Genomic DNA, 12,252 nt, shown 5'->3' on the forward strand with positions numbered 1-12,252 from the left:
CTGAGTGCTCCAGGCACATCATCCTACATAAGGGGAGCAAATTCTGCTACAAAGAACAAGCTCCCATACAAAGCCCATTAACTGCATCATGCTTTCAAAGAGATACAGAGCGCAAACTGGAGAGGTTGAATTTTGTCCCTTAAATCCAGCATAAATAGCACAAATGGGAAGTGAAAGTTCAACCATGGAATTTCCTGGATTTTATCAGTTTGAGAGCCAACGCTTAATATTACGATCATGCACTTATTTGTATTTAATGGTATTCTTTATTTGTCTCTCAAAAAATCTTCTGGCCCAAGCCATCTCTAGTTAGAAATAAAAAATAACTGTAAACAAAAAGGAAAGTGGGTTAGTTTGGAGTTTGACAAAGCACAGTATCCTTGCTGTTTGAAAATCAGGGACCTTTATTAATTACAACTTATTTTATTATGAAAATGATTCTCCATTGGGTGATGTTGAGTCACCAGATTGGTCCCAAAGTCTCTCAAGCCATTTGGGAATTCACATTGCCAACCTTCTTGCTTTGATTTTTTTTTCCTTTTACATTACATTGTGAAGAAGCAAAACATCACCACCAGTGGGAAAATTAACTCAGGGGATAGAATACTATACAGGATCGGAGGCCTTTCTTATAATGCCAACTGCTATCATCCAGTGGCAGAGCTGACTGAAGGGTAGGAGGTAGGGTATAACCACCCTTCCCGCCCAGCTGCCTTTAGGTGTATGGTCAGCACCTTTTCAAGCCAACAGGTATACTTGAAGGTGTTAACCAGTGGCCCAACACCCCCTCTGGCTCTGCCACTGCTCAAAACCTGGCTCTGTTAGTGCTATCATCTACTGTAAAACTGATGTCCAAGTTCTCCAACGTCTTCTTCCTGTATCTACGTCTACTTAAAAACTCATCTCCACTAATTCCATGGGGGTGTTGGATTTTGTAAGGGTTTTTTTATATTTCATATCAGAAAGAACCATGAAATCTATTCAAAATTCAATTATACAAGGCCAAATTCTGCTCTTGGTCACATAGGGTGACCCGATGTCCCGATTTTATAGGTACAGTCCCAATTTTTGGGTCTTTTTCTTATATAGGCTCCTATTACTCCCCACCCCCTGTCCCAATTTTTCACATTTGCTGTCTAGTCATCCTATGGTCATATGCCACTGACATAAACACATAGGGATAACTCAGGGCAGAATTTGGCCCCTGATTTGTATCTGCTCTGCTCTTGCATGTATTTATACAAATCCTTGAAGTGTTTGTCCCTAGATGTAAATGGCTGATCCCTGAGCAATGAAAGATACACACAGGGAAGAAGACGGTTTCTTTTGAAAGACCTCAGACTCATACCTTCCCCAAAAGAGCAGTCCTGCAGGGGAGGGAAAAAGAGGGTAAAAAGAAGGAGGGAGATTTATTCTATAATATTATTTATGTAGCACCAGGGGTATGCATGGTGCTTCACAGATATATAAAATGACAAGTTCCCAGCCCTGAAGGGCTTACAATCTCAATAAACAGAACATGGATGGGGCTGGGGGGGAAGAGTTGTACAAAGGGTGTAACATAAAGATGAAGAGATTGAACATGTTTCCTATTAGTTCCATGTTTTAAATTTAAAAAATCATCATTTTTATGTTCTGTTGGTAATGGGAGCTAAACTAAAGGATCTGAGCTAAGTCATGAGAGCAGGGTGGACAGTTAGTGGTGGAAAACTAACCTTAGAAGTGTATTGTTTTTAAGGAAGAACTTGAAGGATAGCACATTGGGTTTCCAGCATAGCGACTGCCACATGAAAGCTGTCTCATTGGAATCTGCAGACCTCTCAATTCTTGCAAGTGGTACCATATCCACTTGGCTTTTGCTGCTGTTTTCTCCATCCTTATTTAAAACAGTAACAGGAACTAGGAGTCTGAGCCTTCACCTGTAAAGTCAATGGGAGTTTTTCCATTGATTTCAGTGGGTGCAGAATTAAGCCCTATGTGCATAGAATACATTTTTTCAAATGTGGGTGTCTAAAAGTTAAGTTTCTAAGTGCATGTTGAGGCTCCAGAGATGCTGATCATTCCTAGCCCCTGCTGACTTTGAGAATTTTGGATGCTCTGATAACTGTGCCTAAATACAGATCTGATAATACCTAGCTCTTTTCATCTGTAGATCTCAAAGTGCTTTTCAAAGGAGGTGAGTGTCATTATCCCCATTTTACAGATGGGAAAACTGAAGCATAGGGAGGTGAAATGACTTGTCCACGGTCATGGAACAGAACCACGAAAAGTACCCACATCTCCTGCCTCCCAGTCCAGTGCCATATCCACTAGACTATGGTTGAATATACTGGCTATACTATAAATGAAAACAGACTAGGACTCTCCGGAGGCTACAGGATAGCCCCTAATTTTTCTCCAAGCCACTCCAGTCCAAACCCTTCTTGATCACTTGGAATCCAAGACAACTGGGCAACTGCTTAACATAATTTCAGAAGATATCCTGTGGTCATCCACAAAGAAACAAAATAATCATTTGCTTCTGCAAAATGAACAAGACATCTGTAAGGTAGCAGTTAGAATCCTTGCACTTTTTGTTACAAACTACTAGAAGTCCACCTGCCCCATTGGCAGGGGTGTTATTAGATGGATGACAGAAGAAATCATTTGAAATGTGCTGACAATGAAGCTACAAATAAAAATAACTGTTTATGGAAACACACACAGCCATGAATCACTCATAATGTCTGGTGCTTTTTCCATAGGGGGCTGTAGACTTCTTACCTTCTCAGTGCTTTACCTTTTAACATCACTTTTATTTTAAATTTCAGAAAAATGAATCTCGGACAGAAAAAGAACGGGAGCAGTGGTAGCCACTGTGTCAATTCATATCAGTCACATCTGCCCCTGTAGTGGCTGGACTACAGAGAAGATAAGAGCTCATTATTGTACTAGGTAATGGAGATACTCCAACTTAAGTAGTAGAGTATGGTTACATGATACTTTGCGGATTTGTGGGAGATAACAAGACCACCAAGCAAAGGAAGGAGATAGAGCAGAATGAATGACCCATAGAAAGCTGGCATTATGGAATCTGTAGCCAAGGGAATGTGTCAATATAGCTTGTGCACCTGCAAATGTCTATGGGACGAATTAATGAAATTTAGGCTTAGCTGGCAGTTGTCTATTTTCTTTCATTTTCTCTCCAGTACAGCTGAAGTTTATGATCTTTGAGGGTTGAAAGAATCAGACATTGCTATGATTTCTGAACTCTTCTGAATTCATTTGGTGCAGGCTTAGTGTGTAGCTGCAACTTGGCTCTCACTAGCTATGGGTGACCCTTCCAAAGTTTATTTATGGACTCACTTCAGATAAACATTTAAATTGTATGTGTTTATCCAAACATATCTGAACATCTTTGTTCTGGTACTTCTGAATATAAGCCAGGCTGTAATGACCTCAAGAATAGCCTTCTTCATGCTAGTTTTGTTTCTTATCTTTGCCAAAATCAAGGAAATCCAGGGAGAGGTGCATGCATATTATATATACGCTGAAACAAAGGTTTCTGAACTTTTCCAACCTCAGAAAAAGCTTGGGTTCAGTACAGTTCATGGTTTCAATAAAGCCTCAAGTTCCTTTGTCCTTTCCTAGTTCATACTTGGTACCAAACTGGTGCTGTCACCCACAACCTAGCCTCAGTCTTCACCTGCATTCTTACACTCACCTGCTATGCTGATCTGGAACCTGACACCCATGTGCTGCTGTTATGCACAGGTGCTCATCTGCAATCTGACATCTGCTTGGTGGCTCCATGCAATCTGATACTTTTGGGTGCTCACTTGTAACCTGCTGTTCCTTTTATTTTCTGCTCAGTTTCAGTCTGACACTCCCCTGAATTGAAGAGAGACCCAAGGAAAGCAGCTCTCAACAGATGTTTCCATTTTGTGTTTCCACAGAACTGTTTCCTGGCCACAAATTTTCATGGCATTGACTTACAAACCTGATATTTGTCTGTCCATTAACTCCCAAAGCAACACAGCCTTTCCCACTGTGCTAACCAGAAAATGACATGTTTTCCTTTCACCATATAGTTCTGGATTTAGGAAATTTAAAGGTTACTGCTGAAAGTCAACAAAAATCATTCTTCTTTCTCATGTTTTCCAAAATAGCCCTGCCATCACCATTTCTTCTCAGTTCTACTTTGACTCAGGTCAGCATTATCCTGGCTCTAAGGTGACAAGCTTTCATCTAACAGAACACTAAAGCCCTGTCTGCATTATAACTGAGATTTTTGAATGGATCTAGATGTACAATTCCCATTGAAATGAATAGGAGCAATGCATCTAAATCCCTTCAGTGGCTTTGAATATCTCAGACAACAAAGACAACCATATTTTTGTCACTGGTTTGTGACATTCTTATCTGACCCAGTTACATAAAATCAAATATGGTTATGTTCACACAGCAGCTTTTTTCATGACACAACCATGTGCCAGCTGTGTTTGCACATTGACAGCTACCATGCTGCCTAACTGTGTTTGTTTAAGTGCATTTTGGGAAAAACTGGGCTGTGATTTCTATACCCACACCCCGGTGCCTCAGCAAGGGGAAAGTTCCCAGAACACATGCACACAGTGTGGCATTAGCAGCACATGGGACAATGCACTCTGGGATGTCCTACTGCCCAGAGAGCTGAGAGGAAGGAGTACTGGTCAAACCGTTTACACAGGCATGGTTAATGGCTCTTGCCCGTACTGCTAAAATAAGAACATGCCAAACTAGTTACAGGAAGATAACTACAGGCCAGGCTAGGTCCTTGGCCAGGACAACACACTATTAGTTCCTGTCATTACCAACTATTAGCTACGTTGTGTGTGGCACAAAACCTATTTAGAGCTGTGTTAAAAGTTGTAGCATAGACAGGGACTAACAAACGATAACTCCTTGCATTTTGGGAAGGAAGCTGATGCCATTGTCTGGATGATTCTCCTGATGTGATCTGTTCATCTGACTCCCAGGAGCTTTGCCCCTCTCGCCCCCCCCCCCCAGTTTTGCCCCCATCCACTCGTTCCTCCCCCGGTCTTACAGTCCATTTTTCATGGATGCTCCTACTTTTATAAAACAAAGACAAGCTCAGGTTGGGATTACTCTCAGCTGTATGCCTGAAAGGCAGCTTTGTGTTTAAACAGCAAACTGCCACTTTTTCACCATTGTGTGGCATGGCCTTTCTTTACATGTAAAACTGCATGATCAGTAAAACAGGGAGTGACAGGAAGACTGGATTCTCTTCCCTCAGCAAGTGGATTTCATGCCCGCAGAAGTCCCCGCTAAACCAATCGCTCATCCGACACCACAGGGCTGACCCGTTCTTCAGAGATTTTTGTTAATTTCTCTCTCATGTACTGGAAATAGTTAATATACCAGGATATTTGTGTATCCGTATGGATGCAGGGGGATGGCAGTTTTTCTGCACCGGCCATGAACTATTATTAGTAAAACTACTTTTACTGCAGGACTGCAAAGTATCAGGTGCTTGCTTGGATCTGATTAAAATTAGGGTTTAGCAATCTCAGAGAGCTTTGTAAATACTGGGCCAGATCCTCAGCTGGTGTCAATCAGCAACTTCATTGAGGTTGATGGAGCTGTACAGTTTTACACCAGGTGAAGATCTGGCTTTCTCAGTATAACTGTGGTTCTGAAGCCCACAGACACTTTATATGATTGATCCCTACTATGCAATGCAGCATTCTTGATCTGAATCCATTTCCCCTCTGGTCAAGAAGTCATGTACTAACCAAGATAAATGCTCTATCATTAAAGAAAAACTATACTGTGTAGAATTAATGAAACCTCACAACATCCCTGTGAGGTAGGTACAAATTATTACAGCCATTTTACAGATGGAGAAACAGAGGCACAGAGAGGTTTAATTATTTTCCCACGATCACATAATGAGTCAATAGCAGAGCTGGGAATAAATCTGGCAAAACTAATTCTACATCCACTGCTTTAGACACTAACCAACACCAACTTCCATGTTCTACTTTAAGTCAAGACTCTGCCTCTCTCTCCCCCACCCATCTACTTTGGTGAGTTTGACGCTTGCATATTACACTCCTCACAAAAAAAACCCATGAAATCAGTCAGTAACTTGTTTGTAGGGAGAAGCCAAGCACATTCCTACTCTCAGCTTCCTTATTCCATGGCTCTAACTGTTCAGTGACTTCCCAGCCAGGGAGTGGATTTTTGCCCTCCTTGCTATGTTTCCCTGTGTTTTGCATTACCATTTGTTAAATATATTATGTGCTAAACTCACAGCTCAGAGGCCATTATGTGACTTCATTAGGAATTTCACCAAGAAATTGTTGGATTTACTGTCATTATTTCTCAAATAGTTTCAGATCTTGAAATTATGCTAATACTTTTGCCCTCTATAGGGCCTTGCATCTAAGGATCAAAAAGTGCTTTACTAATATTAATCAATTAAGCCTCACAACACCCTTGTGAGGTAGGAAATTATTGTTCAGCCTGATTTTACAGTGGGAAAAATTAGTTGCCCGAAGTGACCCAGTGAATAAGTGGCAGAACTGAGAATAGAAACTAGGAGGCCTGATTCCCACTGCTCTGCTCTGATTGTTAGGAAACACTGCCTCTAGTCCACTGTACACACATTTAGGCTACAGAGTGTGTAAGGAACACAGTGGGACAGTCTAGAACTGGGTTGAGGAACGAAACAAGCAGTTGGTTGTATGCCGCAGGGAGAGTGGAGTGGGTTTTCATTGTGCTGTGTATCATATTTGGTGTTGTAGCAGGAGCCTGCAGGTACTGCCATGTAGTAGGTACATCACATGCTCCAAATAAATTTAATACATGGACTTTGTGCAGTCTTTTACACCCATATGCTACAGCACAAATGACATATTCCACATGTCATGTGTAATATCTGGATTGGGGCGACGGACATATTCCGCCCTCTGGTACATGAGCATGTAAGTCCCAATGACTGTGATGGGAGTGCTGCATGCACAAAGGAGGGCAGAAATTGGCTCTAATACATGTCAGATTGTCAATAACATAGACAGTTATTAATATGTCTGATTGTTTAAAGAGACCTGTCGAGTAATTAGAAATGTAGGCATTAGACCCCTATTCTGATATTTGGCAGTGTCACATGCTTCTCAGGGAGGAGCAAGAAACCTCATAATGAACAGTAGTTGAATTTCCTTCCATAGGGGAAGTGTGTTTCTAATGCCATTCAGTTAGTGGTCTCATTCATGCCATGAAGCATGAAGTTTTATATCCCATCTTTAAATTGAAAAATAGTGTATCTTATCCAGTGAAACAGCAAATGTTCTTATAATTCATGTAGATGTCTGATCCTATTTTGAATCCTACTAAGCTTTTGGCCTCACTGAATTCTTGTGGCAATGAGTTACACAGGTTAATTATGAACTGTACAGAAGGTATTTTCTTTTATTAGTTTCCCAGTTGTTGCCTTTCAGTTTCATTCATTGCCCACCCTTGTGTTTGTATTATGAGAGACTGATTGGGAGAATCTAAATGGTCTTCTCTGCACCATCCATTGTTTTATATTCCTCTAATATATCCCCTCTTAATTACCTTCTCTCTGAACTAAACAGTCGCAATCTTTACAGTCCCTCTTCAAAAGGAAGCTTCTTAATGCCCCTAATGATCTTTATCAAGAGCATGTGTTGTGAGATCAGGCTGCAGACATTAGGAAAAGACAAGCCCAAAAGGAACAAAATTATTAATAATGTAAAAATGTGGTGCTGTTATAGTACCAAAGAATCCAAAAGCGCTTTACAAAAATTATACATACATAGAGTAATCACATCACCCACCAGTGAAGTGCAGCTATCTCTGGAGTGTAATGTGGCAGCTCTTTAACAAGGCACAGGAACTCCATAGAGGATAGTAACTGCCAAATATCATAGTATCCAATTGAAACTGTAAGGGGCATTTACTGTAGGGGAACAGAATATTGCAATTCAGCTAGGTCATCAGAACTAGGCATTTGATCCAAAGCATACTAAAGTCACTAGAAAGATGCCTATTGACTTCAGTGGGCTTTCTGTCAGGCTGTATTCAGAGTAGCAGCCGTGTTAATCTGTATTCGCAAAATGAAAAGGAGTGCTTGTGGCACCTTAGAGACTAACAAATTTATTTGAGCATAAGCTTTTGTGAGCTACAGCTCACTTCATCAGATGCATTCAGTGGAAAATACAGTGGGGAGATCCTGCTCTCATATAAGAGTCTATGGGCTTTTTCTAGTCATTTGCAGGATTCAGTTTTGTCCCATGTGAAGTAAATTTTCTGAACTGGATTATACTCCCCACTTGAAACAATACATATGAGCTGCTGCACAGAAGAGAGAATTTGCTGAGCTATCAGGGACTGAGGTCTGGAAAGCAGAACAGAGGAAAGCATGTACCCAGTAGCATAGTTGAGGGTAAATGTAGGTAAACGGCATTTACCCACTTCTCAGTTGGGAAATAAGGTTCGCACACTCACTTTTTTTTTTTTAAACCACTTCACATACCTATACTTTTCGGGCATCAGACTCAGTCTTTGCAGGAAAAAGTGATTAACCTGAAACTTTTAAACAAGTTTTAAACTTTTAAACTTTTGCTGCTCTGTCCCAGCCAAAGAGAGACTTTTGTGTCCCTAAAGTTAGAAATCCATGGATATTTTTAACATTAGCAATTACACACTCAGAAAATTGATGTCCTTTCTTCTTCATTTCTTTTTAAACCAAAACAGACTTTGCTGGAGCTCTATGGCATTCCTTTAGTCCTCTGGGTACAGATATTTTCTATTACTGATACTTTGAATAGCCTTGTTATATTCCTTTGTGACATTTGTGTTCAGTAGCTAAGTAGATTATTGGAAGCCTCCTGCAGATGGAGTTTCTTAACAAATTAGCAACAAAGCAGGATGTCTAATGACGATTGTTACATCATTCAAACTAAGGGCCTATTTTTCAAACTTAGGCACTTAAATCGGGTCAACCAATTTTGCATTTGGGTGTTTAAGCAGTCACTTGGCCACCAAAATCCACATTTTAGGCTCCTAAATGCCAACCTGAGTGTCCAAGACACTCCCTCAGATTTGCAGAGTGCGCATAACTCTCTGGGAATTACAAGAAGGAAGTACCTTTCACAATCAAGCTGCAAATGCAGGGCTGGGAGCCTTAATTTGGGCGTTGTGCTCTATGTACTGTAGTTGTTCTACTTACAGATGCCTTCCCATCACTCCTTTGCTAAGTCAATTCCCACACCTCAAGTCTCACTCAGCAACCAATCTTACTTTAATTTACTCTTTTCCCCAGTTTGACAAAGGCCTTTAGCTGAAATGACCCTTTGGGAATAAATAATCCATTTGTGGACATCTGCTAAATTCTAACAAGAAACTAGCTTTAATCTTTTCTGTTATCAAGGTCACTTGTAGAGCAGAAATGTTTCTAACAAAGGGGCTGCTGGGAAAGTATAAACAGCTGAAATTTGCATTCACAGACAAAGCCAGGGCATTTTGGCAATAATATTTTGAACTAGTTTCATGATATTAAACACAGGATCCTTTTTTTGTGAATTAAATAACTGCAATTCTATGCCAGCAATGAAAGGAGGACCAATGTCAGAATGCCACAGGCTAAAATAGAGTAAGAAATACCCAGAGAGCTATTTTTCAACCCTTCAGCCAGATACTGTCTAAAAGAGCCATTCTCCCACATCTCCAGTGAAATGTGGAACATAAAACTGTCAGCAAGTGCAGTCACAGTGGATACATTTGGGTTTTGGGTTTTTTTTCTGTTTTAGTTTTTAAAATGCTTCAGTGCTGTGTATAGCACAGGTACTGGGAGTAGTGAGCTGGTATCTGGAGAAAAGAAACCGTTCCTTTGAATATGTTACAGGATAGCTAGCACCAGCCATGGGACATACAGGACAGATAAGGTGCAGTTACAATGATAGCACCTTTCCAGCTGAGAATCTCAATAGGAAATATTCAAATGACCATTTGAGCGCTTTGTTTAAAAACATCTGTGATTGTGTGTGTGTGTGTAGTTGCTTCCCCACACCCTTATACAGTCAAATCATCTGACCTGGCCCGGCTGCTGGCTTTGCTTAGCCTGCTGGGAGGTCTCGTATCAGCTGACAGTTCTACAGGCACTGAAGGCAGTTCCTCTCCTGGTGGCTCCTGCTCCTCTACCACCTTCTCCACCTCCTGCTCTTCTTCTGGTTCCTGTTCCTCTTCCCCTGCTTCTACCTTCTCCTCTTTCTGCTCTTCTGCTTGAGCATAGGAAGGCAACCTCTCATCAAAGGCCCTGGATAGGTCTTCCAGGGGCCCCATACCAAGCTTCTCATCCAAGTCATTGAAAGAAGATGGAGGGGGACCAGCTTCTACCCCCACTTCTGTCAAAGGTAAATAGTGGGACACTGGCTTCTCCTCCTCCAGCAGCCTGTAGCCCTTGACCTTCTGAATGGAAGAGACTGCAATGGAGTGGAGGGGCTTCTCTGGGATCTCCCTCTGTTGTTCTTCTGTTGGCCTCCTGAAAACCAGGCGGATCCTTTTCAAGATCAAGTAACTGATCTCCACAAGGTTGAGGATGAGGGATACTGAGGCCACGGCCAGCATAAACATAATGAAGACTGTCTTCTCAGTGGGCCTGGATACAAAGCAGTCCACAAGGTTGGGGCAGGGCCACCGGCCACAGCGGTACAGGGGCAGAATTCGGAAGCCATACAAGAAGTACTGGCCCACTATGAACCCCACCTCGAAAATGGCTTTGAAAATGATGTGACAGATGTAGGTTCCCAGGAGTGTTCCCTCCAGTCGGAACTTCTTGGCTCCTTTGGGGTTGATTTCATTGGTGTTCCTGGTGCTCTCTTGGTCTGGAGCCAGGGGTAGCCTCTCTTCATCCATCTCAGCTTGCTGTTGCCTTTCTGCCCGCTCCCTCTCTCTCTTCTTCTCCGCCATCCGTACATGATGCACCGCGTACCCCACATACACCAGTGAAGGGGTAGAGACAAAGATGATCTGCAGGACCCAGAGCCGGATGTGGGAAATAGGGAAGGCCTCATCGTAGCAGACATTCTCACAACCAGGCTGCTGTGTGTTGCACACAAAGTCTGACTGTTCATCTCCCCAGACAAATTCGGCAGCTGTTCCCAGAATCAGGATTCGAAAAATGAAGAGCACAGTGAGCCAGACTCTCCCGATGACTGTGGAGTGCTCATTCACTTCTTCTAAAATGTTCCCCAAGAAACTCCAGTCACCCATCTCTTACTATCTAAGGGAAGAGAAGGAAAGAATGGCCATAAATTACACTAAATAATTTTTTTTCTACTGATGCATAACTTGCGTCTTCCTTTAAGTTGTATGTATTTCTCCAAAACAGCCTATACCTTGAAAATGTTTTTGCCTTATGTTACAGTGCTCTATTAGAGGAGAGAAAACTAAGAAGCCAGGGAAATTTCCTCTGTAAACTCTCTCTGTTGTGCCTCTAAATATTCAATAACTTCTCAGCCAAGGAGTATATTTGACCACTCTTCTGTATAGCAGCTGTCTGTGAGTTTTGCATGATCAATTGTAAGTGTGTGAATGTGATTTTGTTTTATATATTCTATAAATACAGGACAATCGTGTAGTGTAAAGGTTTTATCGGCATGGAGTTTAGGGTGACTACATTACTTGCAAATGACAGAATCACAAGTGAGTCAAGTGGGTAATCCCAAATGAGTGTCCATGCCACACCACACTGTCATTAATTCTTTACAGGCCACACACATTACATCTAATCTATTTTAGGAATCTTTTAGATAGTTCCAATAACATTTTTTTTAAAACTATTTTGTGTGCCTGTAAAGTCGGATGCCTCCGTTACTCTGAGTTCAGCTCATAAAAACAAAACCATAAAAACCTATCAAAGTGGCCTAAAATAATATTTTATATCTAAAAATGTCATGACTTATCTCAGGATTTCCCAGGGCTAGAAGCCAGTGCTGTGGGTATCCCATTTAGAAGCTGGAAATCTCCCCTTTCTAAAGCTCCCATTTCTAGTCCTGCAGGGACAAACTTTAAAGTTGTGACATTTTTATACATAGAGAAGCTACCACCAGTCCAGAACTCAATCTGGCCCATTCAAGGCATCTGACTAGTGCAATTCTGGGGAAGGGAGGGGAAGAGGCCTCAGCTAGGGAGGAGCAGGCTGATTTAATAAATTAGGGCCATTTGAAGCTCCTGAGGGATTTGGAA

The 12,252-nt window shown here is 41.6% G+C and overlaps 1 protein-coding gene across 1 annotated transcript; it reads right to left on the reverse strand.

Moving 5' to 3' along the window:
• Window positions 1-10,077: 10,077 nt before the first annotated feature.
• GJA8 (gap junction protein alpha 8) lies at window positions 10,078-11,277 on the reverse strand. The gene has a single exon (XM_073328738.1). The coding sequence runs from the start codon at window positions 11,275-11,277 to the stop codon at window positions 10,078-10,080; it is 1,200 nt and encodes a 399-aa protein (XP_073184839.1).
• Window positions 11,278-12,252: the final 975 nt, after the last annotated feature.

This window comes from Lepidochelys kempii, chromosome 1 (genome assembly GCF_965140265.1).
Source record: "Lepidochelys kempii isolate rLepKem1 chromosome 1, rLepKem1.hap2, whole genome shotgun sequence".
Classification (NCBI taxonomy): Eukaryota; Metazoa; Chordata; order Testudines; family Cheloniidae; genus Lepidochelys; species Lepidochelys kempii.

What these genes read in the sequence shown, in the direction of transcription:
- GJA8 (XM_073328738.1), bottom strand. Translation starts at nt 11,277, where the DNA reads ATGGGTGACTGGAGTTTCTTGGGGAACATTTTAGAAGAAGTGAATGAG.